Genomic DNA, 27679 nt, shown 5'->3' on the forward strand with positions numbered 1-27679 from the left:
TAAGGGAGGGGAGCCAATGGGTCCCCGGATGAGAGGTTCAATCAAAGCAACCCAACCACGAGATATGAACCCCCCAGCTGTGACATAATCCCCCCTCTTATAGAAATGTGTACAGTGAATGGGAGAGTTCTCTAGAACATGAGGGATGTTTAAAGGGGTCACTCCCCCCAAAGGTGACATTTCATGGTGAGAACTATAATATATATATAATGGTTTCTTCTCGTTGGGTCGGCACACTTCATTATCATAGATGCCAACTGTCACCCACCGTGGCCTTGTGTCCCGTCAATGCTCTGTCCCGGGCAATGTCCCGGGATCCCAGCATCAATCCTTTCTTGGGTCACTGCCTATGTGGAGCAACTCAGAAGGGCATTATTTGCAGGGATCAGGGCTGTAAGTAAGCATATTTAGAGGTGGGGGGCTGGGGGCAACTTGTAAAGTGGACATGATGGGTGGTCCCCGCCTAGTAAAAGGCGGGGTCTGAGCGGTATGAACCTGTAAAGTGGACTTAATGGGTGGTCTCCACCTAGTAAAAGGCGGGGTCTGAGCAGGATAAACCTGTAAAGTGGACATGATGGGGGGACCCCGCCTAGAAAAAGGCGGGGTCTGAGTGGTTTCTACCTGTTACTGAATAAACCCGACCCCCCCTCGGTATGCCGTAGACGGCGTTCACTCACTGGATCTGGCGACTGCGGATCCGGGGGAGGTACGGAAGTTTCTTCACAATGATGGTTCCATCGTAGAAGGACGGCTGGAATTTCTGGGCGATGGCGTTGGCCACCAGAACGGAGAGGATCACCGGGAGGATGTGCGCTATCTGACCGGTGGCTTCGAACGCAAGCAACGCCGTGGAGAGGCTGTGCGTCACCGCTCCGGAGTAAGCCGCCGCCCCTGAAAATACAGACCAGCGAAAAGTCACTTAAAGGAATTGTGCAGAAATTGTTATCAACATTACTACCCACTGTGCCAAGGGTCCTATAAACATTACTACCCTCTGTGCCAAGGGTCACATAAACATTACTACCCACTGTGCCTAGGGTCCTACAAGCATTACTACCCTCTGTGCCTAGGGTCCTACAAGCATTACTACCCTCTGTGCCTAGGGTCCTACAAGCATTACTACCCTCTGTGCCAAGGGTCCTATAAACATTACTACCCTCTGTGCCAAGGGTCCTATAAACATTACTACCCACTGTGCCAAGGGTCACATAAACATTACTACCCACTGTGCCTAGGGTCCTACAAGCATTACTACCCTCTGTGCCTAGGGTCCTACAAGCATTACTACCCTCTGTGCCTAGGGTCCTACAAGCATTACTACCCTCTGTGCCAAGGGTCCTATAAACATTACTACCCACTGTGCCAAGGGTCACATAAACATTACTACCCACTATGCCAAGGGTCACATAAACATTACTACCCTCTGTGCCAACAGTCCTGCAAGCATTACTACCCACTGTGCCAAGGGTCCTACAAGCATTACTACCTACTGTGCCAAGGGTCCTCTAAGCATTACTACCCACTGTGACAAGGGTTCTACAAGCATTACTATCCACTGTGCCAAGGGTCCTACAAGCGTTACTACCCACTGTGCCAATGGTCCCATAAACATTACTACCCACTGTGCCAAGGGTCCTCTAAGCATTACTATCCACTGTGCCAAGGGTCCTATAAACATTACTACCCACTGTGCCAAGGGTCCTATAAACATTACTACCCACTGTGCCAAGGGTCCTCTAAGCATTACTATCCACTGTGCCAAGGGTCCTATAAACATTACTACCCACTGTGCCAAGGGTCCTATAAACATTACTACCCACTGTGCCAAGGGTCCTATAAACATTACTACCCACTGTGCCAAGGGTCCTATAAACATTACTACCCACTGTGCCAAGGGTCCTATAAACATTACTACCCACTGTGCCAAGGGTCCTATAAACATTACTACCCACTGTGCCAAGGGTCCTATAAACACTACTATCTACTGTGCCAAGGGTCCTACAAGCATTACTACCCACTATGCCAAGGGTCCTATAAACATTACTACCCACTGTGCCAAGGGTCCTATAAACACTACTATCCACTGTGTCAAGGGTTCTACAAGCATTACTATCCACTGTGCCAAGGGTGCCATATACATTACTACCTACCATACCAGGGGTGATATATCCAATACTAACCACTGTGCTAAGGCTCCTATAACAATTCCTACCCACTGTGCCAAGTGCCCTGTAGACCATACTACCCACTGTGCCAAGTGCCCTCTAGGCCATACTACCCACTGTGCCAAGTGTCCAGTAGGCAATACTACCCACTGTGCCAAGGGTCTTGTGCAGAACTGCTGCCCTTCACCTTCTCTAAGGAGACATTATATTAATCAGTGTTGTTAGCGTGCTGTTTATACCGACACAGGCGCAGCAACCATTCTCATGTATTATACTGTAATTATTAGTTCTGCCATCAGGTGGCAGTGTTTAATGCTTGTATAAAGAATTGCTCCCTCTAGTGGCACTACATGGTGATGATGTCACTTCCTGTCAGCCATGTGACTGTCATTTCTGCAGCAACCTCCCACTCAGCAGCCGCCGTCGATCGTCTCACCCGCCAGTGCGTATCCCCCGGGGATGATGGGATTGGTCACTCCGTCTGACGTGATGCCTCCTGGGAAGATGTACGCTATGATTTCTCCCACGAAGCGCCCGATAGCGGCCCCTGCGGACGATAAGATAGGAAGGTCGGTATCTGATCGAATGAAAGCAATATGCCCTCTGATTGGGGATCGTTGTGACTTCCCGCTCAGGACGCCAAACACGGAGCGGCGCAGAAAACGGTTCGGATAGACGGCTCACCATATATGAAGACCGGCATGAAGTACCCGGCGGGCATGGGCAGCGTGGTGGCCAATATAAACATCCAAAACTGCAAGAGAGAATAGAAAAAAAATGAGGATGGTCGAGGATTGTGATGTAATATGATGATGTCATAGGGTGGAGTCTCTACTGTATATCCCCTCTGGTCACATAGGAGGTCAGTCCTGGAGAGCCGACTCCTCATTGGACGCATCTCCGGGATCTCGTTATTGTTCAATCATTATACAATTCATGAGGGTGACATTCACCGAACATTCCCCGCAGGTCAATCCTCCGGGTGTGAGATTCCCCGCTAGAGAATGTCGGGGGAAAGTCACATTATAACATTCCCGTTATTATCTCTTCATGAAATCTGATAAAGTGACCCCAAAAATGAACCAAACTGTATCAGATGGTTCCACGTCACACACAGACCACGCCCCCGAATCCACGTGAACCGCGCCCCTGAGGATGGAACCCATTTCTGAATGTGGGCTGTACCCCTGAAGGTGGAACCCATTTCTGAATGTGGACTGCACCCCTGAAGGTGGAACCCATTTCTGAATGTGGGCTGCACCCCCAAAGGTGGAACCCATTTCTGAATGTGGACTGCACCCCTAAAGGTGGAACCCATTTCTGAATGTGGACTGCGCCCCTGAAGGTGGAACCCATTTCTGAATGTGGACTGTACCCCTGAAGGTGGAACCCATTTCTGAATGTGGACTGCACCCCTGAAGGTGGAACCCATTTCTGAATGTGGGCTGCACCCCCAAAGGTGGAACCCATTTCTGAATGTGGACTGCACCCCTAAAGGTGGAACCCATTTCTGAATGTGGACTGCGCCCCTAAAGGTGGAACCCATTTCGGAATGTGGACTGCACCCCTAAAGGTGGAACCTATTGCTGAACGTGGACTGCACCCCTAAAGGTGGAACCTATTGCTGAACGTGGACTGCACCCCTAAAGGTGGAACCCATTTCTTAACCTGGACTGCACCCCTAAAGGTGGAACCCATTTCTGAATGTGGACTGCACCCCTGAAGATGGAACCCATTGATGAATGTGGACTGTACCCCTGAAGGTGGAACCCATTTCTTAACCTGGACTGCGCCCCTAAAGGTGGAACCCATTTCTGAATGTGGACTGCACCCCTGAAGATGGAACCCATTGATGAATGTGGACTGCACCCCTGAAGGTGGAACCCATTTCTTAACCTGGACTGCGCCCCTAAAGGTGGAACCCATTTCTGAATGTGGACTGCACCCCTGAAGATGGAACCCATTGATGAATGTGGACTGCACCCCTGAAGGTGGAACCCATTACTGAATGTGGACTGCGCCCCTGAAGATGAAACCCATTTCGGAATGTGGACTGCACCCCTGAAGGTGGAACCTATTTCTGAATGTGGACTGCACCCCTGAAGGTGGAACCCATTTCTGAATGTGGACTGCACCCCTAAAGGTGGAACCAATTTCTGAATGTGGACTGCACCCCTAAAGGTGGATCTTATTTCTGAATGTGGACTGCACCCCTGAAGGTGGAACCCATTTCTGAATGTGGACTGCACCCCTGAAGATGGAACCCATTTCTGAATGTGGACTGCACCCCTGAAGGTGGAACCCATTTCTGAATGTGGACTGTACCCCTGAGGATGGAACCCATTTCTGAATGTGGTCTGCGCCCCTAAAGATGGAACCCATTTCTGAATGTGGACTGCGCCCCTAAAGGTGGATCTTATTTCTGAATGTGGACTGCACCCCTGAAGGTGGAACCCATTTCTGAATGTGGACTGCACCCCTAAAGGTGGATCTTATTTCTGAATGTGGACTGCACCCCTAAAGGTGGAACCCATTTCTGAATGTGGACTGCACCCCTAAAGGTGGATCTTATTTCTGAATGTGGACTGCGCCCCTGAAGATGAAACCCATTTCGAAATGTGGACTGCACCCCTGAAGGTGGAACCTATTTCTGAATGTGGACTGCACCCCTGAAGGTGGAACCCATTTCTGAATGTGGACTGCACCCCTGAGGATGGAACCCATTTCTGAATGTGGACTGCACCCCTAAAGGTGGAACTTATTTCTGAATGTGGACTGCACCCCTGAAGGTGGAACCCATTTCTGAATGTGGACTGTACCCCTAAAGGTGGAACCCATTTCTGAATGTGGGCTGCACCCCTGAAGGTGGAACCCATTTCTGAATGTGGGCTGCACCCCTGAAGGTGGAACCCATTTCTGAATGTGGACTGTACCCCTAAAGGTGGAACCCATTTCTGAATGTGGACTGCATCCCTAAAGGTGGATCTTATTTATGAATGTGGGCTGTACCCCTAAAGGTGGAACCCATTTCTGAATGTGGACTGCACCCCTGAAGGTGGAACCCATTTCTGAATGTGGACTGTACCCCTGAAGGTGGAACCCATTTCTGAATGTGGACTGTACCCCTGAAGGTGGAACCCATTTCTAAATGTGGACTGCACCCCTGAAGGTAGAACCCATTTCTGAATGTGGACTGCACCCCTGAAGGTGGAACCCATTTCGGAATGTGGACTACGCCTCTGATGGTGGAAGTGTTCTGGGAAAATACAGAGTTCAGACACACAGCAACTCGGGGGGCGCTGCTTGTGATGTGAAGTCCCGGAATTCATTTCTCGGCAGAGAGCTGCGCCTAAATTTATTGCGTTGAACACTGCGGCAGATTCTCCTACTTTTTGTGTCCTTTACCTTCATGACGATGAAGAAGGCCAGTGTCCCGAAGATGGTGAATTGGGGGTTCGCCCACTCCAGCCAGAGGTTGTTGGGGTCCACCCCCGCGGGCTGCTCCACCGAGGCATTCTGGGAAAGCGTCCACCACGTGCGATTGTCAAAGAGCGAGACGAGGAGTTCCTTCATGGTGAGCTGGAGGACAAGAAGAAGAAGCTCAACATATCAACAAGAAATGTCCCAATCACACCCCTCAGCCTCATAATGGAGGCGGGGCAGGAGAGCGTTGGTGGACTATCCATCCATTGTATGTCCTTCGTCTATGGAAGAGTCTACAACAGACCCGACCCGGCCCAACCCTGAACTCCCCCCGGGAGACCAGGAACTACCCAAAGATCTCCCCTGGGAGACCAGGAACTACCCAAAGATCTCCCCTGGGAGACCAGGAACTACCCAAAGATCTCCCTCGGGAGGCCAGGAACTACCCAAAGATCTCCCCTGGGAGGCCAGGAACTACCCAAAGATCTCCCCCGGGAGGCCAGGAACTGCCCAAAGAACTCCACCGGGAGGCCAGGAACTGCCCAAAGATCTCCCCCGGGAGGCCAGGAACTGCCCAAAGAACTCCCCCGGGAGGCCAGGAACTGCCCAAAGAACTCCCCGAACTTCCCCGGGAGGCCAGGAACTACCCAAAGGACTTCCCCGGGAGGCCAGGAACTACCCAAAGAACGCCCCAAACTCCCCCGGAAGGCCAGGAACTACCCAAAGATCTCCCCCGGGAGGCCAGGAACTACCCAAAGATCTCCCCCGGGAGGCCAGGAACTACCCAAAGATCTCCCCCGGGAGGCCAGGAACTACCCAAAGAACTCCCCCGGGAGGCCAGGAACTACCCAAAGAACGCCCCAAACTCCCCCGGGAGGCCAGGAACTACCCAAAGATCTCCCCCGGGAGGCCAGGAACTACCCAAAGATCTCCCCCGGGAGGCCAGGAACTACCCAAAGATCTCCCCCGGGAGGCCAGGAACTACCCAAAGATCTCCCCCGGGAGGCCAGGAACTACCCAAAGATCTCCCCCGGGAGGCCAGGAACTACCCAAAGATCTCCCCCGGGAGGCAAGGAACTACCCAAAGATCTCCCCCGGGAGGCCAGGAACTACCCAAAGATCCCCCCCGGGAGGCCAGGAACTACCCAAAGAACACCCCAACCCCCCCCCCGGGAGGCCAGAAACTACCCAAAGAACTCCCCAAACCCCCCCCGGAGGCCAGGAACTACCCAAAGAACGCCCCAAACTCCCCCGGGAGGCCAGGAACTACCCAAAGAACTCCCCTGGGAGGCCAGGAACTGCCCAAAGAACTCTCCGAACTCACCCTGGAAGCCAGGAACTGCCCACCGAACTCCGGGAATGTGATGGTGGACACCAGTACGGCCACCAAGGCGGAGTACATGGGTTTCCTGAGGAGAGAAGCTCAGACGTATCATTCAATCTCCAGGGAAATGGATCAATAAACAGAAATGACATCCGGGAAACAATTTACCAACCAAAAGATCGATATTCTTATCTATTCAGACCTGAGATTTACACGGCTCTGCCTGGCACCATATCCAGGAGACAAGTCCAATTCCTTTCGTTCCGAATTCGGGTTTTTGTAACAAATTTTACCAAATTTTTTCGAATTTTTTTCGAATTTCCGAATTTCCAAAATTTCGAATTACAAATTTACTGAATTTTCGCATTTCCGTAAATGCAAAAAAAACGAAGGAATTTTTCGGCAGTGCACACGTCTAATATCCACCCCATGACCTCCTCTAATACAGCTAGGTCACCTCTCCGCCCCCCCCCCAGCTTATGATTGGCCAGTGAAGGAACAACAGCAACATCCCCTCCTGCCTCGTTGCTAAGACACTCCCAGCTGTTAGCCAATCACAGGAGCGAGCTTTCAAACGCCGAGATCAGAGCACTGCAACTGGGGGGAGAAAGGGCGCCCTCCTGTGATGGGGGAGCGGCAACATCCTAACATCAACTTTGGTCAAAGCTACAGGAGCCGTTGTCACTCCCCAAATGCTGGTGAACTACAAGTACAAGCATGGACCTGCCAGGCAGATGTATGAGGATCTGCACGGACATGTGACTGGAAAGTGATAATACATGGCCAGACGTGACATGGCTCTGCCCCCTTAAACTGTGCTGCCCTAGGCTGTTGCCCGTCTTGCCTTCCCACAGGGCGGGGCTGATCTCCAGGATTGGGAGATAAAAATCGGCACTCACTCTGACGCCAGCAGCCAGGAGCTGAAACGATTCCGCCTGACGTAGCCGAGGAGCCAGCGCTGGCAGAAGAGGTAGGCGCAGCTCACCGTCCCGCAGATCACCCTGTACATGAAAAAAAAGAGATGGTTTCAGGAAGCTATGTACACCCTGCCGCCCCCCCCCCCCCCCCGCCCATCAGACATGATCTGTCTGCATTGCATAGAGAAGCATAGGGACTCGATGACATCATTGGGTCTAAAATAAGGAATGAGATTCCTTTCAAATATCATAATCATGTTGATGGGGGGAGGGGATAACCAGGGAAAGTAACATATAAGCAGGTTAAACGTCACCGTTACTATCTCTGCCACAATGCTGGTATAATTCCAAACCAAAAATATTAATATTAACCCTGTCCCAGAAAGTCCCGCCCAATGTGTTTCGTCAGCAACGTCTGACGCCCTTAGGGGAACATTGCTGCTACACTCTACTCCGACTACCAACCCATGTCCTGTACCCTCTACTTCGACTACCAACCCATGTCCTATACCCTCTACTCCGACTACCAACCCATGTCCTGTACACTCTACTCCGACTACCAACCCATGGCCTGTACCCTCTACACCCACTACCAACCCATGTCCTGTACCCTCTACTCCGACTACCAACCCATGTCCTGTACACTCTACTCCGACTACCAACCCATGGCCTGTACCCTCTACACCCACTACCAACCCATGTCCTGTACCCTTTTCACCGACTACCAACCTATGTCCTGTACCCTCTACTCCGACTACCAACCCATGTCCTATACCCTCTACTCCGACTACCAACCCATGTCCTGTACACTCTACTCCGACTACCAACCCATGTCCTGTACCCTCTACTCCGACTACCAACCCATGTCCTGTACCCTCTACTCCGACTACCAACCCATGTCCTGTACAGTCTACTTCTACTACCAACCCATGTCCTGTACCGTCTACTCCCACTACCAACCCATGTCCAGTACCTTCTACACCGACTACCAACCCATGTCCTGTACCCTCTACTCCGACTACCATTTCACGATCTTCAACACTTTTCACTTCAAGCTGTTTTGATTTGGAACACGCACTTTATTGGGACTTTTCTAAAACCGAACATCCAATAAAGTTATATATTTTGAATGAGCGCGGTGTAGTCGTTATCATGTAAAGTACATAACCCCCAACCTACAGATCCGCCCACCATTACAAGCCCCATCGGTGACGTCACCCTACCCAATGGACTTGCCTAGTTTTTGAAGGCTCCAATAGTGATATCAGTTGTGATGGTTTAGACTGGAATTATTGGGCAATACTGGCAGTTCTTATTTCAGGTCATTTGACCCGTTATAAGATCTACACCTGCTGATTACTTATTGGATCTCGCGGGTTATGGCGGCGCTCTGTGACATCACAATGACCTCCCCAATCTCTGCAACAATGTCTCAAACAATCTTCATGGATCTGCTGCGACCTCCCGGCAGCCCGACCCAATCCACCGATTCCTAGAATGCAGGATTGCGGGACTCCAGCGCTGAGACCACCCAGATAGACTTTCCCGTAGATGTGACGGCCGCACTCACCCCAAAATCCCATAGAAGAACATCTCCGGGAGGTCAAAGGGAAACGTGATCTTGAAGCTGGTCTTGAAGATGGCCAAAATTGTCTCTGCAGAGAACACAAGGGGTTAATCTTATTTCTCATCATTTCCAAAACCAGCAACCCCTGATCCCTACTCCGACTACCAGCCCCTGATCCCTTCCCTCCTCTCTGACTACCAACCTCTAATCCCTACACTCTACTCCGAGACCCAACCCCTCATGCATACACTCTACTCCGACTACCAACCCCTCATCCCTACACTCTACTCCGACTACCAACCCCTCATCCCTACACTCTACTCCGACTTCCAACCCCTGATCCCTACTCTGACTACGGACCCCTGATCCCTACTCCGACTACCAACCCCTGATCCCCACACTCTACTCCGACTACCAACCCCTGATCCCTGCACTCTACTCCGACTACCAACCCCTCATCCCTACACTCTACTGCGACTACCATCCCCTCATCCCTACACTCTACTACCCTCTACACCGACTACCAACCCATGTCCTGTACAGTCTACTCTGACTACCAACCCATGTCCTGTACCCTCTACACCGACTACCAACCCATGTCCTGTACCCTCTACACCGACTACCAACCCATGTCCTGTACACTCTACACCGACTACCATCCCATGTCCTGTACCCTCTACTCCGACTACCAACCCATGTCCTGTACCTTCTACACCGACTACCAACCCATGTCCTCTACAGTCTACACCGACTACCAACCCATGTCCTGTACCTTCTACACCGACTACCAACCCATGTCCTGTACACTCTACACCGACTACCATCCCATGTCCTGTACCCTCTACTCCGACTACCAACCCATGTCCTGTACACTCTACACCGACTACCAACCCATGTCCTCTACAGTCTACACCGACTACCAACCCATGTCCTGTACCCTCTAGACTCACTACCAACCCATGTCCTGTACCCTCTAGACTGACTACCGACCCATGTCCTGTACCCTCTACTCCGACTACCAACCCATGTCCTGAACCCTCTACACCGACTACCAACCCATGTCCTCTCCAGTCTACACCGACTACCAACCCATGTCCTGTACCCTCTACACAGACTGCCAACCCATGTCCTGTACCCTCTACACCGACTACCAACCCATGTCCTCTACAGTCTACACCGACTACCAACCCATGTCCTGTACCCTCTACACAGACTACCAACCCATGTCCTGTACCCTCTACACCAACTACCATCCCATGTCCTGTACAGTCTACTCCGACTACCAACCCATGTCCTGTACCCTCTACTCCGACTACCAACCCATGTCCTGTACCCTCTACTCCGACTACCAACCCATGTCCTGTACCCTCTACTCCGACTACCAACCCATGTCCTGTACCCTCTACACCGACTACCAACCCATGTGCTGTACCCTCTACACCGACTACCAACCCATGTCCTGTACCCTCTACTCCGACTACCAACCCATGTCCTGTACCCTCTACTCGGACTACCAACCCATGTCCTGTACCCTCTACACAGACTGCCAACCCATGTCCTGTACACTCTACACCGACTACCAAACCATGTCCTGTACACTCTACACCGACTGCCAACCCATGTCCTGTACACTCTACACCGACCCATGTCCTGTACCCTCTACACCGACTACCAACCCATGTCCTGTACCCTCTACACCGACTGCCAACCCATGTCCTGTACCCTCTACACCGACTACCAACCCATGTCCTGTACCCTCTACACCGACTACCAACCCATGTCCTGTACCCTCTACTCTGACTGCCAACCCATGTCCTGTACCCTCTACACAGACTACCGACCCATGTCCTGTACCCTCTACTCCGACTACCAACCCATGTCCTGTACCCTCTACTCCGACTACCAACCCATGTCCTGTACCCTCTACACCGACTACCAACCCATGTCCTGTACCCTCTACACCGACTACCGACCCATGTCCTGTACCCTCTACACCGACTACCAACCCATGTCCTGTACCCTCTACTCTGACTGCCAACCCATGTCCTGTACCCTCTACACAGACTGCCAACCCATGTCCTGTACCCTCTACACCGACTACCATCCCATGTCCTGTACCCTCTACTCCGACTACCAACCCATGTCCTGTACCCTCTACTCCGACTACCAACCCATGTCCTGTACCCTCTACACCGACTACCGACCCATGTCCTGTACCCTCTACACCGACCCATGTCCTGTACCCTCTACTCCGACTACCAACCCATTGCCTGTACCCTCTACCCCGAGTTACCCTGTTCACTGTTGAAGACAGCCAAAAGCCGGAACATAAAAGCCCCACAGCTCGCAGCGAAGAACCCACGCCAATAATTTCTAACAGCAAAATGCGATGACATCACTTCCACGCTGAAGAGAACGCCTGAAACGAGAGCCACGGTGAGGAGAGGCATGCAACAGATAACATTGTGTCTTCTTCTGGATGAACCGAACGGGGAAACGTATTCAGGGAAGAGGACATTCCTCTTCGATGTTCAACTATCCACCGAACCCCCAAATCCACAACAATAATAAATCCAAGAGAGCATGTAAAAGATCTTCTTCCTACCGCTTATCGGAGCTCCAAACACCGTAGACACGCCCACCGCCGCAGCCGCCACCAGCATCTCGTGCTCCTTACTTTTATTCTGCAATGAGAAGACGTGCGTAGCGCTCCACCGCATCAGACACATGCGTTTTATTTATTGCATGCTCAGTGATAACATTAGTTTTATGGATACATTGATTACTGTTTTATGTCATTTTTATGTGTTTATTATATGTAGCACCCTCGTGGTTAGGCGGGGTCGCTAACCAATTTAGTAATTTTTCCTGGCTAATTGTTAGGAGATCCACTGATTTCCCCCTAATTCTGGAATTGCTGCACTTTTCTCTTTTGTCACTAGGTGGCATTGTAGCTGGTGACATTTGATAGACAAGAGCAGGGGTTTCTTTAAGCCCCTTGACCTGCTGGGAGAGCCTATTTATTTGGGTGGAGTCAGGTGATCAGGGTTCTGTGCCACCTGGACGGCTGTCTGGGTGGGCATGTGCATACTTACAAACTGTCCTGAATTTCCCGGGACATTCCCGGGATTTAGTCCTTGTTTTCCCGATTTGTCTCCGCCGGCCACTGACCTCTAGCGGCGGCGGCGAAAAATGTCTCCACCGGCCGCCATTTTCCTAAAGACCAGCATAAACAAGAGGCCGGTCGGTGCCGCAGCTCAATTTCTATTGGCAGCCAATCACATCCCGCCCCGCTGCAGATCTCTCTGTGACCTGATGTGGGGAAGGGGCGGGGGAGTCCCTAGTGGAGGGGTGCCTTTAGGAGTCCCTAGTGGAGGAGTGCCTTTGGGAGTCCCTAGTGGAGGGGTGCCTTATGGAGTCCTTAGTGGAGGAGGGGTGCCTTTGGGAAACACTAATGAAGGTTGCCTTTGGGAGACCCTAATGAGGGGTGCCTTTGGGAGACCCTAATGAGGGGTGCCTTTGGAACTCCCTAGTGGAGGGGTGCCTTATGGAGTCCTTAGTGAAGGGGTGCCTTTGGGAGACCCTAATGAGGGGTGCCTTTGGGACTCCCTAGTGAAGGGGTGCCTTTGGGAAACCCTAATGAGGGGTGCCTTTGGGAGACCCTAGTGGAGGGGTGCCTTTGGGAGACCCTAGTGGAGGGGTGCCTTTGGGAGTCCCTAGTGGGAGGGGTGCCTTTGGGAGTCCCTAGTGGGAGGGGTGCCTTTAGGAGTCCCTAGTGGGAGGGGTGCCTTTGGGAGTCCCTAGTGGGAGGGGTGCCTTTGGGAGTCCCTAGTGGAGGGGTGCCTTTGGGAGTCCCTAGTGGGAGGGGTGCCTTTGGGAGTCCCTAGTGGAGGGGTGCCTTTGGGAGTCCCTAGTGGGGGGTGCCTTTGGGAGTCCGTAGTGAATGGGTGCCTTTGGGAGACCCTAATGAGGGGTGCCTTTGGGAGTCCCTAGTGGGAGGGGTGCCTTTGGGAGTCCCTAGTGGAGGGGTGCCTTTGGGAGTCCCTAGTGAAGGGGTGCCTTTAGGAGTCCTTAGTGAAGGGGTGCCTTTGGGAGACCCTTATTAAGGGTCCTTTGGGACTCCCTAGTGGAGGGGTGCCTTTAGGAGTCCCTAGTGGGAGGGGTGCCTTTGGGACTCCCTAGTGGAGGGGTGCCTTATGGAGTCCTTAGTGAAGGGGTGCCTTTGGGAGACCCTAATGAGGGGTGCCTTTGGGAGTCCCTAGTGAAGGGGTGTCTTTGGGAAACCCTAATGAGGGGTGCCTTTGGGAGTCCCTAGTGGAGGGGTGCCTTTGGGAGTCCCTAGTGGAGGGGTGCCTTTGGGAGTCCCTAGTGAAGGGGTGCCTTTAGGAGTCCTTAGTGAAGGGGTGCCTTTGGGAGACCCTTATTAAGGGTCCTTTGGGACTCCCTAGTGGAGGGGTGCCTTTAGGAGTCCCTAGTGGGAGGGGTGCCTTTGGGAGTCCCTAGTGGAGGGGTGCCTTTGGGAGTCCCTAGTGGAGGGGTGCCTTTGGGAGTCCCTAGTCTCAGAGTCTGTCAATTATCATTGCATCTACTCAAGGGTGTCCTGGGCCCCAACCCTCTCTCCCACAGTTCTGTTATGAGACAATAAAAGTGACTGGCGCCCATCATTTCTTCTTGCATCACCTCCACCCACTCTACAAGGAGCTCTCCCTAACTCTGGAGGTCACGGTTAGGCCTCTGGGGGCCCAGAAACTTGCTACATGTACATAGTTGCCAACTGTCCTGAATTTCTCGGGACATTCCCGGTATTTAGACCATTTTCCCGATTTTTATTGCGTCCCGGGAAAGTCGGTTTTTCGCCACCGCCACTAGGGGGTTTGCAGCGGGCGGAGACGATGTCTCCACAGGCCTCCATTTTTAAGAAGACCAGAAGAACACCAACGTGTGGCGGCCCACCCCCTTGCCCCGCCCTGTCTGTGATCTGTTATGGAAAGCAGCGGGTATGTCTCGTGTGTAAGGTCAAAGGCCAAAATAATAGCGCCACCTGCTGGTCTGGTGAGGTATTACACGGCACTGTCGGTACTCTATATGTATGTATGTTATATAATGAATCTAATGACAGACAGGTGATCAGATGTCCATACCTCATAGTCTCCAGTGACCGAGGACCTCATTCTACCCAAGTACGCGGCAATCATGCTGGACAGATGGACAAAGGGACCCTGTGTGAAGTGGAGACGTGGGTTCTTATATAGCTCTGACATATACCGTAGTGCTGTACAGAGATCGCTGCGCCAGGGTGAAAAGCGGGGTTGCGGCGCTGTAATCACATTACTCACCACTTTGCCCAGGAACATGGTGCTGCCCGCGGACAGGGTGCAGGTCAGACCCACCACCTTGGCTCCGAAGTTCTTTATGGTCAGATACTCCTCCAGGATGACCCCGGTGAGGATGGTCTTCAGTTCTGGGATTCCAGAGCCTGCGCATACAGAGAGGTGTTGGGTCTATCGATCTCATGTGGCCGATCATATCCCGAGTTCAGAAATCTCCCCCGACATTTAACCTGGAAATCCGTGACCCTATCGTTCCCACCTACCAGCACATCCTCCATGCAATGATTTCCTCCTGTATCAGCTGTTGTATCCCCCTGACAGGCCCCGTTATACCTCAGAGGGAACCAGGGGCCCCCCAACATTATGCTGTGAAACCGAGTTCCAGGACGAGTGGACACAGCCTGGAACATCTCACCCCCACGGTGACCCTCTTATACCCACAGAGAAGATTTTTCCCCTTGATGTGACCTCTTTCTACCCCACAGAGCACATCTTACCCCCTGAGTGACTCCCTAATACACCAGAGAGAATATCTCACTGCCAGAGTGACCCCCAATATACTCAATAAAAAACATCTTACCCCCAGAGTGGCCTCATCATACCCCAGGTAAGACACCTTACCTCAGAGTGACCCCTTAATACCCCAGAGAGAAGATCTCACTCCCATGGTGACCCCCAATATACCCAATAAAAAACATCTTACCCCCAGAGTGGCCTCATCATACCCCAGGTAAGACACCTTACCTCAGAGTGACCCCTTAATACCCCAGAGAGAAGATCTCACTCCCAAGGTGACTTCCTTATACAAAAGTGAGAATCTCACCCCCAGAGTGTCCTCCTTATACCCACAGAGAAGATGTTGCCCTTTGATGTGACCTCTTTATACCCCAGAGAGCACATCTTACCCCCAGAGTGACTCCTTAATACCCCAGAGAGAATATCTCACTCCCAAGGTGACTTCCTTATACAAAAGAGAGACTCTTACCCCCAGAGTGACCTCTTAATACACCAGAGAGAATATCTCACTGCCAGAGTGACCCCCAACATACCCAATACAAAATATCTTACCCCCAGAGTGACCTCATCATACCCCAGATAAGATATCTTACCACTGAGTGACCCCTTAATACCCCAGAGAGAAGATCTCACTCCCAAGGTGACTTCCTTATACAAAAGAGAGAATCTCACCCCCAGAGTGACCTCCTTCTACCCACAGAGAAGATTTTGCCCTTTGATGTGACCTCTTTCTACCCCAGAGAGCACATCTTATCCTCTGAGTGACCTCCTTATACCCCAGACAGACCATCTTATCACTGGAGTAACCCCCTTCTTACCCTTAGAAAATAAATATTACCCCTGAAGTGACCCCTATTTACCCCCAGAGAGAGCATCTTCCCCCTGAAGTGGCCCACTTCCACACCCCAAAGAAAACATCTTACCCCCGGAGTGAGGCGTTATGCTCTGAGCAAATCCAGTGGAGAAAGACACCAAGGCAACGGGGTAGACCACCCAGGAGAGGTAGCGGAGCAGCGTGTGGCCCCCCAATTCCTGCTGCAGCCAGCGGTGAACTGATGAAGAATCAAAAGGTGGGAGGATCAGAACACAGCCCTGAAATCGTACACTTCAACTTCAGGATGGGGGAGGGGGGGGTACCTGTAGGGTGGTTCAATACTCGAACATTATCTTCTCTTACTCAACATAATCTATGGACCTATTACCTAAACCCACCATCTAGACCACCCCAGACCCGCCATATACGGCACCGGATACCCACCAGATGTACCATAGAGAGGACCAAACACTAAATTCTGAGGACTCTAGACCCGCCATCTAGAGCACCCCAGACCCACCATATACAAGACCCACCATATACAGGAACCAAGACACGTCATATAGGAGACCCCAAACCCACCATATACAGGACCCAAGACACGAGATCTAGAGGAGGACCCAAGACACGACATGTAGAGGAGGACCCAAGACACGACATCTAGAGGAGGACCCAAGACACGAGATCTAGAGGAGGACCCAAGACACGACATCTAGAGGAGGACCCAAGACACGAGATCTAGAGGAAGACCCAAGACACGACATGTAGAGGAGGACCCAAGACACGACATGTAGAGGAGGACCCAAGACACGACATCTAGAGGAGGACCCAAGACACGACATCTAGAGGAGGACCCAAGACCCACCATCTAGAGGAGGACCCAAGACACGAGATCTAGAGGAGGACCCAAGACACGAGATCTAGAGGAGGACCCAAGACACGACATCTAGAGGAGGACCCAAGACACGAGATCTAGAGGAGGACCCAAGACACGAGATCTAGAGGAGGACCCAAGACACGAGATCTAGAGGAGGACCCAAGACACGAGATCTAGAGGAGGACCCAAGACACGAGATCTAGAGGAGGACCCAAGACACGAGATCTAGAGGAGGACCCAAGACACGACATGTAGAGGAGGACCCAAGACACGAGATCTAGAGGAGGACCCAAGACACGAGATCTAGAGGAGGACCCAAGACACGAGATCTAGAGGAGGACCCAAGACACGACATGTAGAGGAGGACCCAAGACACGACATGTAGAGGAGGACCCAAGACACGACATGTAGAGGAGGACCCAAGACACAACATGTAGAGGAGGACCCAAGACACGACATGTAGAGGAGGACCCAAGACACAACATGTAGAGGAGGACCCAAGACACGAGATCTAGAGGAGGACCCAAGACACGAGATCTAGAGGAGGACCCAAGACGAGATCTAGAGGAGGAGCCAAGACACGAGATCTAGAGGAGGAGCCAAGACACGAGATCTAGAGGAGGACCCAAGACCCACCATCTAGAGGAGGACCCAAGACACGACATGTAGAGGAGGACCCAAGACGCGACATGTAGAGGAGGACCCAAGACGCGACATGTAGAGGAGGACCCAAGACACGAGATCTAGAGGAGGACCCAAGACACGAGATCTAGAGGAGGACCCAAGACACGACATCTAGAGGAGGACCCAAGACACGACATGTAGAGGAGGACCCAAGACCCACCATCTAGAGGAGGACCCAAGACCCACCATCTAGAGGAGGACCCAAGACACGACATCTAGAGGAGGACCCAAGACACGAGATCTAGAGGAGGACCCAAGACACAACATGTAGAGGAGGACCCAAGACCCACCATCTAGAGGAGGACCCAAGACCCACCATCTAGAGGAGGACCCAAGACCCACCATCTAGAGGAGGACCCAAGACCCACCATCTAGAGGAGGACCCAAGACCCACCATCTAAAGGAGGACCAAAGACACGACATCTAGAGGAGGACCAAAGACGATATCTAGAGGAGGACCCAACACAATATCTAGAGGAGGAGCCAAGACACGACATGTAGAGGAGGACCCAAGACACGACATGTAGAGGAGGACCCAAGACACGACATCTAGAGGAGGACCCAAGACACGAGATCTAGAGGAGGACCCAAGACACGACATGTAGAGGAGGACCCAAGATACATCTTATAGAAGATGATTCCAGACCCAACATATACAGGACCAAACACATGTTATATAGAGGACCCCAAACACACCAAATAGGGCATTCCAGACCCACCATATATAGGACCCCCATACACATCATGACAGTAACCCCCCCTGTGGACTCCAGAGACTCAACTCAAAGCCTTCCACACAAGGCCAAGCCCCCCCCCCCCAATCTATAAAACACCCCCCACTAAACCTGCACAGGAACTCTCTACCATTCAGCATCCTGGAGACGGTGAAGTCCATGGTGAAGCTGATGAGGGCCATGATGACCCCCAGAGCGAAGAGGAAGTACCAGTCATCTCCCACGCGGAACAGGACCCCTTTGATGGCCAGCAAGCAGGCTGCGGGAGACAGAGAGGGGGGGGTTAGAGGAAAAACAAACTCCACATCCTGGGCATGGAATACGCGGCGTCCCCGGCTGTGCCCTCAGGTGTACCGCCCTGGTGACTTCATGTCTATAGGGTCAGCATCAGTAATTGGGCACAGGCAAATTAGGCGGCCGCGAGGCCCCTGTGAGTGCGAGGCCTTAGGCGACCGCGAGGCCCCTGTGAGTGCGAGGCCTTTAGGCGGCCGCGAGGCCCCTGTGAGTGCGAGGCCTTTAGGCGGCCGCGAGGCCCCTGTGAGTGCGAGGCCTTTAGGCGGCCGTGAGGCCCCTGTGAGTGCGAGGCCTTTAGGCGGCCGCGAGGCCCCTGTGAGTGCGAGGCCTTTAGGCGGCCGTGAGGCCCCTGTGAGTGCGAGGCCTTAGGCGGCCGCGAGGCCCCTGTGAGTGCGAGGCCTTAGGCGACCGCGAGGCCCCTGTGAGTGCGAGGCCTTAGGCGACCGCGAGGCCCCTGTAAATGCGAGGCCTTTAGGCGGCCGCGAGGCCCCTGTGAGTGCGAGGCCTTAGGCGGCCGCGAGGCCCCTGTGAGTGCGAGGCCTTAGGCGGCCGCGAGGCCCCTGTGAGTGCGAGGCCTTAGGCGGCCACGAGGCCCCTGTGAGTGTGAGGCCTTAGGCGGCCGCGAGGCCCCTGTGAGTGCGAGGCCTTAGGCGGGCGCGAGGCCCCTGTGAGTGCGAGGCCTTAGGCGGCCGTGAGGCCCCTGTGAGTGCGAGGCCTTAGGCGGCCTCGAGGCCCCTGTGAGTGCGAGGCATTTGGCGGCCGCGAGGCCCTAGGCACGGTGCCGGCTTGGCCTATGTCTGTATCTACAGGACAGAAGCAGTTTGATAAACATGGAGGGCTTATTTACCCCGGGACACATTTCTGCTCCACGCTCCTCCTCCTCACCTTTCATCACGCGCCGCGTTTTGGGCCACGGCCGGAAGATGTCTTTGCGCACCATCAATCGTTGTTCCTCCCCCTGTTCAATGGCGGACGTATCCGTGGCCCCCATCCTTCAGGGTCCGCAACTTTCCTTCTGTGCACAGAATAAAGAAAACAGGGGGGGGGGGGCAGAATTACACACCGGGGTACATTTTTATTCAAATGGCTGAAGAGAAAAGCCGGACGCTCCCGCCTTTACACCCTAGATTACCAAAAGTATTGGGACGCCCGCCTTTACACACACACTATATTCCCAAAAGTATTGGGACGCCCGCCTTTACACCCACACACTATATTCCCAAAAGTATTGGGACGCCCCGCCTTTACACACACACTATATTCCCAAAAGTATTGGGACGCCGGCCTTTACACCCTATATTCCCAAAAGTATTGGGACGCCCGCCTTTACACCCACACACTATATTCCCAAAAGTATTGGGACGCCCGCCTTTACACCCACACACTATATTCCCAAAAGTATTGGGACGCCCCCGCCTTTACACCCCCACACTATATTCCCAAAAGTATTGGGACGCCCCGCCTTTACACACACACTATATTCCCAAAAGTATTGGGACGCCCGCCTTTACACACACACTATATTCCCAAAAGTATTGGGACGCCTGCCTTTACACACACACTATATTCCCAAAAGTATTGGGACGCCCGCCTTTACACACACACTATATTCCCAAAAGTATTGGGACGCCTGCCTTTACACACACACTATATTACCAAAAGTATTGGGACGCCGGCCTTTACACACTATATTCCCAAAAGTATTGGGACGCTCCCGCCTTTACACACTATATTCCCAAAAGTATTGGGACGCCCGCCTTTACACCCTATATTACCAAAAGTATTGGGACGCCCGCCTTTACACACTATATTCCCAAAAGTATTGGGACGCCCGCCTTTACACACTATATTCCCAAAAGTATTGGGACGCCGGCCTTTACACACACATGAACTTTAATGGCCCCCCAGTCTTAGTCCGGAGGGTTCAATATTGAGTTGGCCCCGCCCTTTGCAGCTATAACAGCTTCACCTCTTCTGGGAAGGCCGTCCACAAGGTTTAGGGGTGTGTCTATGGGAATGTTTCACCATTCTTCCAGAAGAGTATTTGTAAGGTCAGGCACTGATGTTGGATGAGAAGGCCTGGCTCACAGTCTCCACGCTAATTCATCCCAAAGGTGTTCTATCGGGTTGAGGACAGGACTCTGTGCAGGCCAGTCAAGTTCCTCCACCCCAAACTCTCTCCTCCGTGTCTTTATGGACCTTGCTTTGTGCACTGGTGTGCAGTCATGTTGGAACAGGGAGGGGCCACATCCCCAAACTCCTCCCACAACATTGGGAGCATGAAATTGTCCAAAATGTCTCGGTATGCCGACGCCTTAAAAGTTCCGTTCACTGGAACTAAAGGGCCAACCCAACCCCTGAAAAACAACCCCCCCACACCATTATCCCCCCCCCCTCCACCTAATGGTTTGGACCATCACACAAAACAAGGTCCATAAAGTTATGGGTGAGCGAGTTTGGGGTTGAGGAACTTGACTGGCCTGCACAGAGTCCTGACCTCAACCCGACAGAACACCTTAGCGTGGAGACTGTGAGCCAGGCCTTCTCGTCCAACATCAGTGCCTGACCTCACAAATACACTTCTGGAAGAACGGTCAAACATTCCCATAGACACACTCCTAAACCTTGTGGACGGCCTTCCCAGAAGAGGGGAAGGTGTTATAGCTGCAAAGGGCGGAGCCAACTCAATATTGAACCCTCCGGACTAAGCCTGGGAGGTCATTAAAGTTCATGTGTGTGTAAAGGCCGGCGTCCCAATACTTTTGGTAATATTGTGTGTATTTGCAAATTAAAACTTTATCATTTTTTTGGCAGTGACATTGTGCGGGTGGATTTCTAGTGGGCGTGGCCCTCAGGCAATAAACGACATTGACAGGTTAGTTATCCAATCGTTGATGATTGAGCGCACTCAAGGTGGGAAGAGGCCGCCATTGCCGCTGTCAGCCAACAGGGGGAGACATGTGACCCGGGGGAGTGTCTGTGTATATATAAATATATGTCATGTGTTACGGGGGGGGGGGCTCATAATTCAGGATTTACAGGGAGATAAGACGGGCGCACGCACTTTTATTGCTCGCTGAGTTTTCACACAACACACGTCTGATGTTCAGCTGCTGTCTCCCCAAATGCACACCAGCTGAAGGGTGACATCAGGCTTACAGTGGGAGTGGCGGCTCTGCAAGCAAATCATTCCGATTCAGAATACTTTGTTAAATGTAACATTGTCACAATCATTTCCCTTTGGGATTAATAAATATGCAGTTCGTGGGTGGGGTTACTTATTATGGGTGTGATGATCTCACAGGTAGGGGGCGGGGCAGTGACACAAACTACAGACTGTGAAGCAATGTTGTGACCCTTTTTATGGTGTGGGAGGGGCTCTATATACATTATGCAGGGGTGGGGGAGTGGGAGGGGCTCTATATACATTATGTGGGGGAGTGGGAGGGGCTCTATATACATTCTGCAGGGGTGGGGGTGTGGGAGGGGCTCTATATACATTATGCAGAGCTGGGAGGGGCTCTATATACATTATGTGGGGGAGTGGGAGGGGCTCTATATACATTCTGCAGGGGTGGGGGAATGGGAGGGGCTCTATATACATTATGCAGAGCTGGGAGGGGCTCTATATACATTATGCAGGGGTGGGGGAGTGGGAGGGGCTCTATATACATTATGTGGGGGAGTGGGAGGGGCTCTATATACATTCTGCAGGGGTGGGGGTGTGGGAGGGGCTCTATATACATTATGCGGGGGTGGGGGAGTGGGAGGGGCTCTATATACATTATGTGGGGGAGTGGGAGGGGCTCTATATACATTCTGCAGGGGTGGGGGAGTGGGAGGGGCTCTATATACATTATGCAGGGGTGGGGGAATGGGAGGGGCTCTATATACATTATGCAGAGGTGGGGGAGTGGGAGGCGCTCTATATACATTATGCAGAGGTGGGGGAGTGTGAGGGGCTCTATATACATTATGCAGGGGCTCTATATACATTATGTGGGGAGTGGGAGGGGCTCTGTATACATTATGCAGGGGGAGTGGGAGGGGCTCTATATACATTATGCAGGGGTGGTGGAGTAGGAGTGGCTCTATATACATTATGCAGGAGTGGGGGGGGTTCTATATACATTGTGTAGGGGTGGGGGAGTGGGGGAGTGGGAGGGGCTCTATATACATTATGCAGGGTGGGGGGCTCTATATACATTATGCAGTGGTGGGGAGTGGGAGGGGCTCTATATACATTATGCAGGGGTGGGGGAGTGTGAGGGGCTCTATATACATTATGCAGAGCTGGGGGGGGGGGGGGCTCTATATACATTATGCAGGGGTGGGAGGGGCTCTATATACATTATGTGGGGGAGTGGGAGGGGCTCTATATACATTATGCAGAGGTGGGGGAGTGGGAGGGGCTCTATATACATTATGCAGGGGTGGGGGGAATAGGAGGGGCTCTATATACATTATGCAGGGGTGGTGGAGTAGGAGTGGCTCTATATACATTATGCAGGAGTGGGGGGGGGGTTCTATATACATTGTGTAGGGGTGGGGGAGTGGGAGGGGCTCTATATACATTATGCAGGGTGGGGGGCTCTATATACATTATGCAGAGGTGGGGGAGTGGGAGGGGCTCTATATACATTATGCAGGGGTGGGGGAATGGGAGGGGCTCTATATACATTATGCAGAGCTGGGGGGGGCTCTATATACATTATGCAGGGGTGGGGGAGTGTGAGGGGCTCTATATACATTATGCAGAGCTGGGAGGGGCTCTATATACATTATGTGGGGGTGGGGGAGTGGGAGGGGCTCTATATACATTATGCAGAGGTGGGGGAGTGGGAGGGGCTCTATATACATTATGCAGGGGTGGGGGGAATGAGAGGGGGTTTATTTACATTATGCAGGGGTGGGAGGGGCTCTATATACATTATGTGGGGGAGTGGGAGAGGCTCTATATACATTATGCAGGGGTGGGGGAGTGGAAGGGGCTCTATATACATTATGTGGGGGAGTGGGAGAGGCTCTATATACATTATGCAGGGGTGGGGGAGTGGGAGAGGCTCTATATACATTATGAAGGGGTGGGAGGGGCTCTATATACATTATGTAAGGGAGTGGGAGGGGCTCTATATACATTATGAAGGGGTGGGAGGGGCTCTATATACATTATGTAAGGGAGTGGGAGGGGCTCTGTATACATTATGCAGGGGGAGTGGGGGGAGCTCGATATACATTATGCAAGGGTGGGAGGGGCTCTATATACATTATGTGGGGGAGTGGGAGGGGTTCTATATACATTATGTGGGAGGGGTTCTATATACATTATGTAGGAGTGTGAGGGGCTCTATATACATTATGCAGAAGTGGGGTAGTGGGAGGGGCTCTATATACAATATGCCGGGGTGGGGAAGAGTGGGAGGGGCTCGATATACATTATGCAAGGGTGGGAGGGGCTCTATATACATTATGTGGGGGAGTGGGAGGGGCTCTATATACATTATGTGGGAGGGGTTCTATATACATTATGTAGGAGTGGGAGGGGTTCTATATACATTATGCAGGGGTGGGAGGGGCTCTATATACATTATGTGGGATGGGTTCTATATACATTATGTAGGAGTGGGAGGGGTTCTATATACATTATGTAGGAGTGGGAGGGGTTCTATATACATTATGCAGGGGTGGGGAAGAGTGGGAGGGGGCTCTATATACATTATGCAGGGGTGGGAGGGGCTCTATATACATTATGTGGGGGAGTGGGAGGGGCTCTGTATACATTATGCAGGGGGAGTGGGAGGGGCTCTATATACATTATGTGGGAGGGGCTCTATATACATTATGTAGGAGTGGGAGGGGCTCTATATACATTATGCAGAAGTGGGGTAGTGGGAGGGGCTCTATATACAATATGCCGGGGTGGGGAAGAGTGGGAGGGGCTCGATATACATTATGCAAGGGTGGGAGGGGCTCTATATACATTATGTGGGGGAGTGGGAGGGGCTCTATATACATTATGTGGGAGGGGTTCTATATACATTATGCAGGGGTGGGAGGGGCTCTATATACATTATGTGGGAGGGGTTATATATACATTATGTAGGAGTGGGAGGGGCTCTATATACATTATGCAGGGGTGGGGAAGAGTGGGAGGGGCTCTATATACATTATGCACAGGTGGGAGGGGCATGCATCCTGTCTATGTTCAGCAGGACGTGTCCCGTCATTATAATAATGATAAGTAGGGGGCGCTGTGTACCTGATGGATGCAGCGACCTCCGCCAAGGTCACAGAGAGTCGCTGTCAGGCGCTGGTTCCTCCTCTCCGGGTTTTATCTCAGCTGTACAATGATAATCTGTCGGCACATTCCGCACCCAGACACACTCCATCTATTAATACTCCCAGACACCCCCCCCCCCCCCCTAATGTCCCATATCTCCATTATCCCCCCCCAGCCCGGGAGGGGGAGGGGTGGCGAATATTCAGCCACTTGAAACATTTGATAAATGAAATACTTTGTTGCTCGTTACAGAAAAGATTTCCTCTATAAATGCGTCTCAGAAATCGTACAAAACTTTCGGAACTCACTCACGGCGCGCATCAACGTGTGCGGTGTGAACGTGTGCGCTGAAATGCGTTGTTAAAAGGCGTTTAACTTTTTGCCTCTTTTTTATATGTAATCCTATAGCACAGCAGAGCGTTGTGACGCAATGGCGTGCATTGTGACATGTTGACATGCGTTGTGACGCCATGTCGTGTGTTCTGACACATTGACATGCGTTGTGACACGTTGAAATGCGTTGTGACGCAATGGCGTGCGTTGTGACATGTTGATGTGCTTTGTGACGCAATGTCGTGTGCGTTGTGACACGTTAACATGCGTTGTGACACGTTAACGTGCGTTGTGACGCAATAGTGTGCGCTGTGACACATTGACATGCGTTGTGACGCAATGGTGTGCGTTGTGACACATTGACATGCGTTGTGACGCAATGGTGTGCGTTGTGACACATTGACATGCGTTGTGACGCAATGGCGTGCGTTGTGACACGTTGATGTGCTTTGTGACGCAATGGCGTGCGTTGTGACACGTTGACGTGCGTTGTGACGCAATTGCGTGCGTTGTGACACGTTGACGTGCGTTGTGATGCAATGGCGTGCGTTGTGACACGTTGATGTGCGTTGTGACACGTTAACATGCGTTGTGACACGTTAACGTGCGTTGTGACGCAATAGTGTGCGTTGTGACACATTGACGTGCGTTGTGATGCAATGGCGTGCGTTGTGACACGTTGATGTGCGTTGTGACACGTTAACATGCGTTGTGACACGTTAACGTGCGTTGTGACGCAATAGTGTGCGTTGTGACACGTTGACGTGCGTTGTGATGCAATGGCGTGCGTTGTGACACGTTGACGTGCGTTGTGACACGTTAACATGCGTTGTGACACGTTAACGTGCGTTGTGACGCAATAGTGTGCGTTGTGACACATTGACATGCGTTGTGACGCAATGGTGTGCGTTGTGACACATTGACATGCGTTGTGACGCAATGGCGTGCGTTGTGACGCAATGGCGTGCGTTGTGACACGTTGATGTGCTTTGTGACGCAATGGCGTGCGTTGTGATGCAATGGCGTGCGTTGTGACACGTTGACGTGCGTTGTGATGCAATGGCGTGCGTTGTGACACGTTGACGTGCGTTGTGACGCAATAGTGTGCGTTGTGACACGTTGACGTGCGTTGTGATGCAATGGCGTGCGTTGTGACACGTTGACGTGCGTTGTGACGCAATAGTGTGCGTTGTGACACGTTGACGTGCGTTGTGACGCAATGGCGTGCGTTGTGACACGTTGACGTGCGTTGTGACGCAATAGTGTGCGTTGTGACACGTTGACGTGCGTTGTGATGCAATGGCGTGCGTTGTGACACGTTGATGTGCTTTGTGATGCAATGGCGTGCGTTGTGACACGTTGATGTGCTTTGTGACGCAATGGTGTGCGTTGTGACACGTTGACGTGCGTTGTGATGCAATGGCGTGCGTTGTGACACGTTGATGTGCGTTGTGACGCAATGGCGTGCGTTGTGACACGTTGACGTGCGTTGTGACACGTTAACGTGCGTTTTGACGCAATGGCGTGTGTTGTGACACGTTGACGTGCGTTGTGACGCCACGTGTCTACAATGCGTTGGTGTGAACGAGGCTCATAGACATGAATAGTATTGGTCGTGTCCCATGGCGTTCGCCCCCCACCTAGATGTCCCCCCCCCGGGTGAACGCGCCCGCCTGATGATCAATACGTCTGATCTGTCAGACAGAGAATATCACAGACCCCCCCCCCCCCCTTCCCACCATGATTCCCGGCTCTGATCCATGTTGGGGTCCCCCTTCTGCTGCTCCCCGAACTCCAAACAGAGAAATTCAGCAAAAAATTCCCTAAAAAAAGGTATTTTATGTAACAAATAAAAGGTGATCAGGAGGACGTCCTCCACCAATCAGGGAGAGCCGGCAGGAAACGGTCACTGGGAGTCTATAGAGGATACAGAGAGATATCGCCAACCTATACCGGCACGTCCCCGACCCACTCACCTGTGCCTGACTAAGAGGTTCTCCTTCCTGACAACCCCCGATGGGGGGATCCTCCAGTGAGTGTACCCCAAAGTCTCCTAGATGAGGTGATCCTCCAGCGATTGTACCCCAAAGTCTCCTAGATGAGGTGATCCTCCAGTGATTGTACCCCAAAGTCTCCTAGATGAGGTGATCCTCCAGTGATTGTACCCCAAAGTCTCCTAGATAGGGTGATCCTCCAGCGATTGTACCCCAAAGTCTCCTAGATGAGGTGATCCTCCAGTGATTGTACCCCAAAGTCTCCTAGATGAGGTGATCCTCCAGTGATTGTACCCCAAAGTCTCCTAGATGAGGTGATCCTCCAGTGATTGTACCCCAAAGTCTCCTAGATAGGGTGATCCTCCAGCGATTGTACCCCAAAGTCTCCTAGATGAGGTGATCCTCCAGCGATTGTACCCCAAAGTCT

General features: G+C 52.2%; 1 protein-coding gene across 1 annotated transcript in view; it reads right to left on the reverse strand.

Annotated features, from left to right (window-relative positions):
- Nucleotides 1-27326, reverse strand: part of LOC120915923 (chloride channel protein ClC-Kb-like) — a 37734-nt gene extending 10408 nt beyond the window's left edge. The window contains exons 1-15 of the mRNA XM_040326766.1: nt 27235-27326; nt 19531-19660; nt 18482-18610; nt 16166-16294; nt 14733-14872; nt 14538-14615; nt 12002-12080; nt 11690-11815; nt 9400-9484; nt 7812-7913; nt 6913-6997; nt 5571-5744; nt 2850-2919; nt 2602-2712; nt 678-891 (exon numbers count right to left, since the gene is read on the reverse strand). Of these exons, the coding sequence (XP_040182700.1) occupies nt 678-891; nt 2602-2712; nt 2850-2919; nt 5571-5744; nt 6913-6997; nt 7812-7913; nt 9400-9484; nt 11690-11815; nt 12002-12080; nt 14538-14615; nt 14733-14872; nt 16166-16294; nt 18482-18610; nt 19531-19636 (1628 nt within the window). The 5' untranslated portion in view covers nt 19637-19660; nt 27235-27326. The remainder of the gene's footprint in view (nt 1-677; nt 892-2601; nt 2713-2849; nt 2920-5570; nt 5745-6912; nt 6998-7811; nt 7914-9399; nt 9485-11689; nt 11816-12001; nt 12081-14537; nt 14616-14732; nt 14873-16165; nt 16295-18481; nt 18611-19530; nt 19661-27234) is intronic.
- Nucleotides 27327-27679: the final 353 nt, after the last annotated feature.

The sequence above is a fragment of the Rana temporaria genome, chromosome 10 (assembly GCF_905171775.1).
Source record: "Rana temporaria chromosome 10, aRanTem1.1, whole genome shotgun sequence".
Classification (NCBI taxonomy): Eukaryota; Metazoa; Chordata; class Amphibia; order Anura; family Ranidae; genus Rana; species Rana temporaria.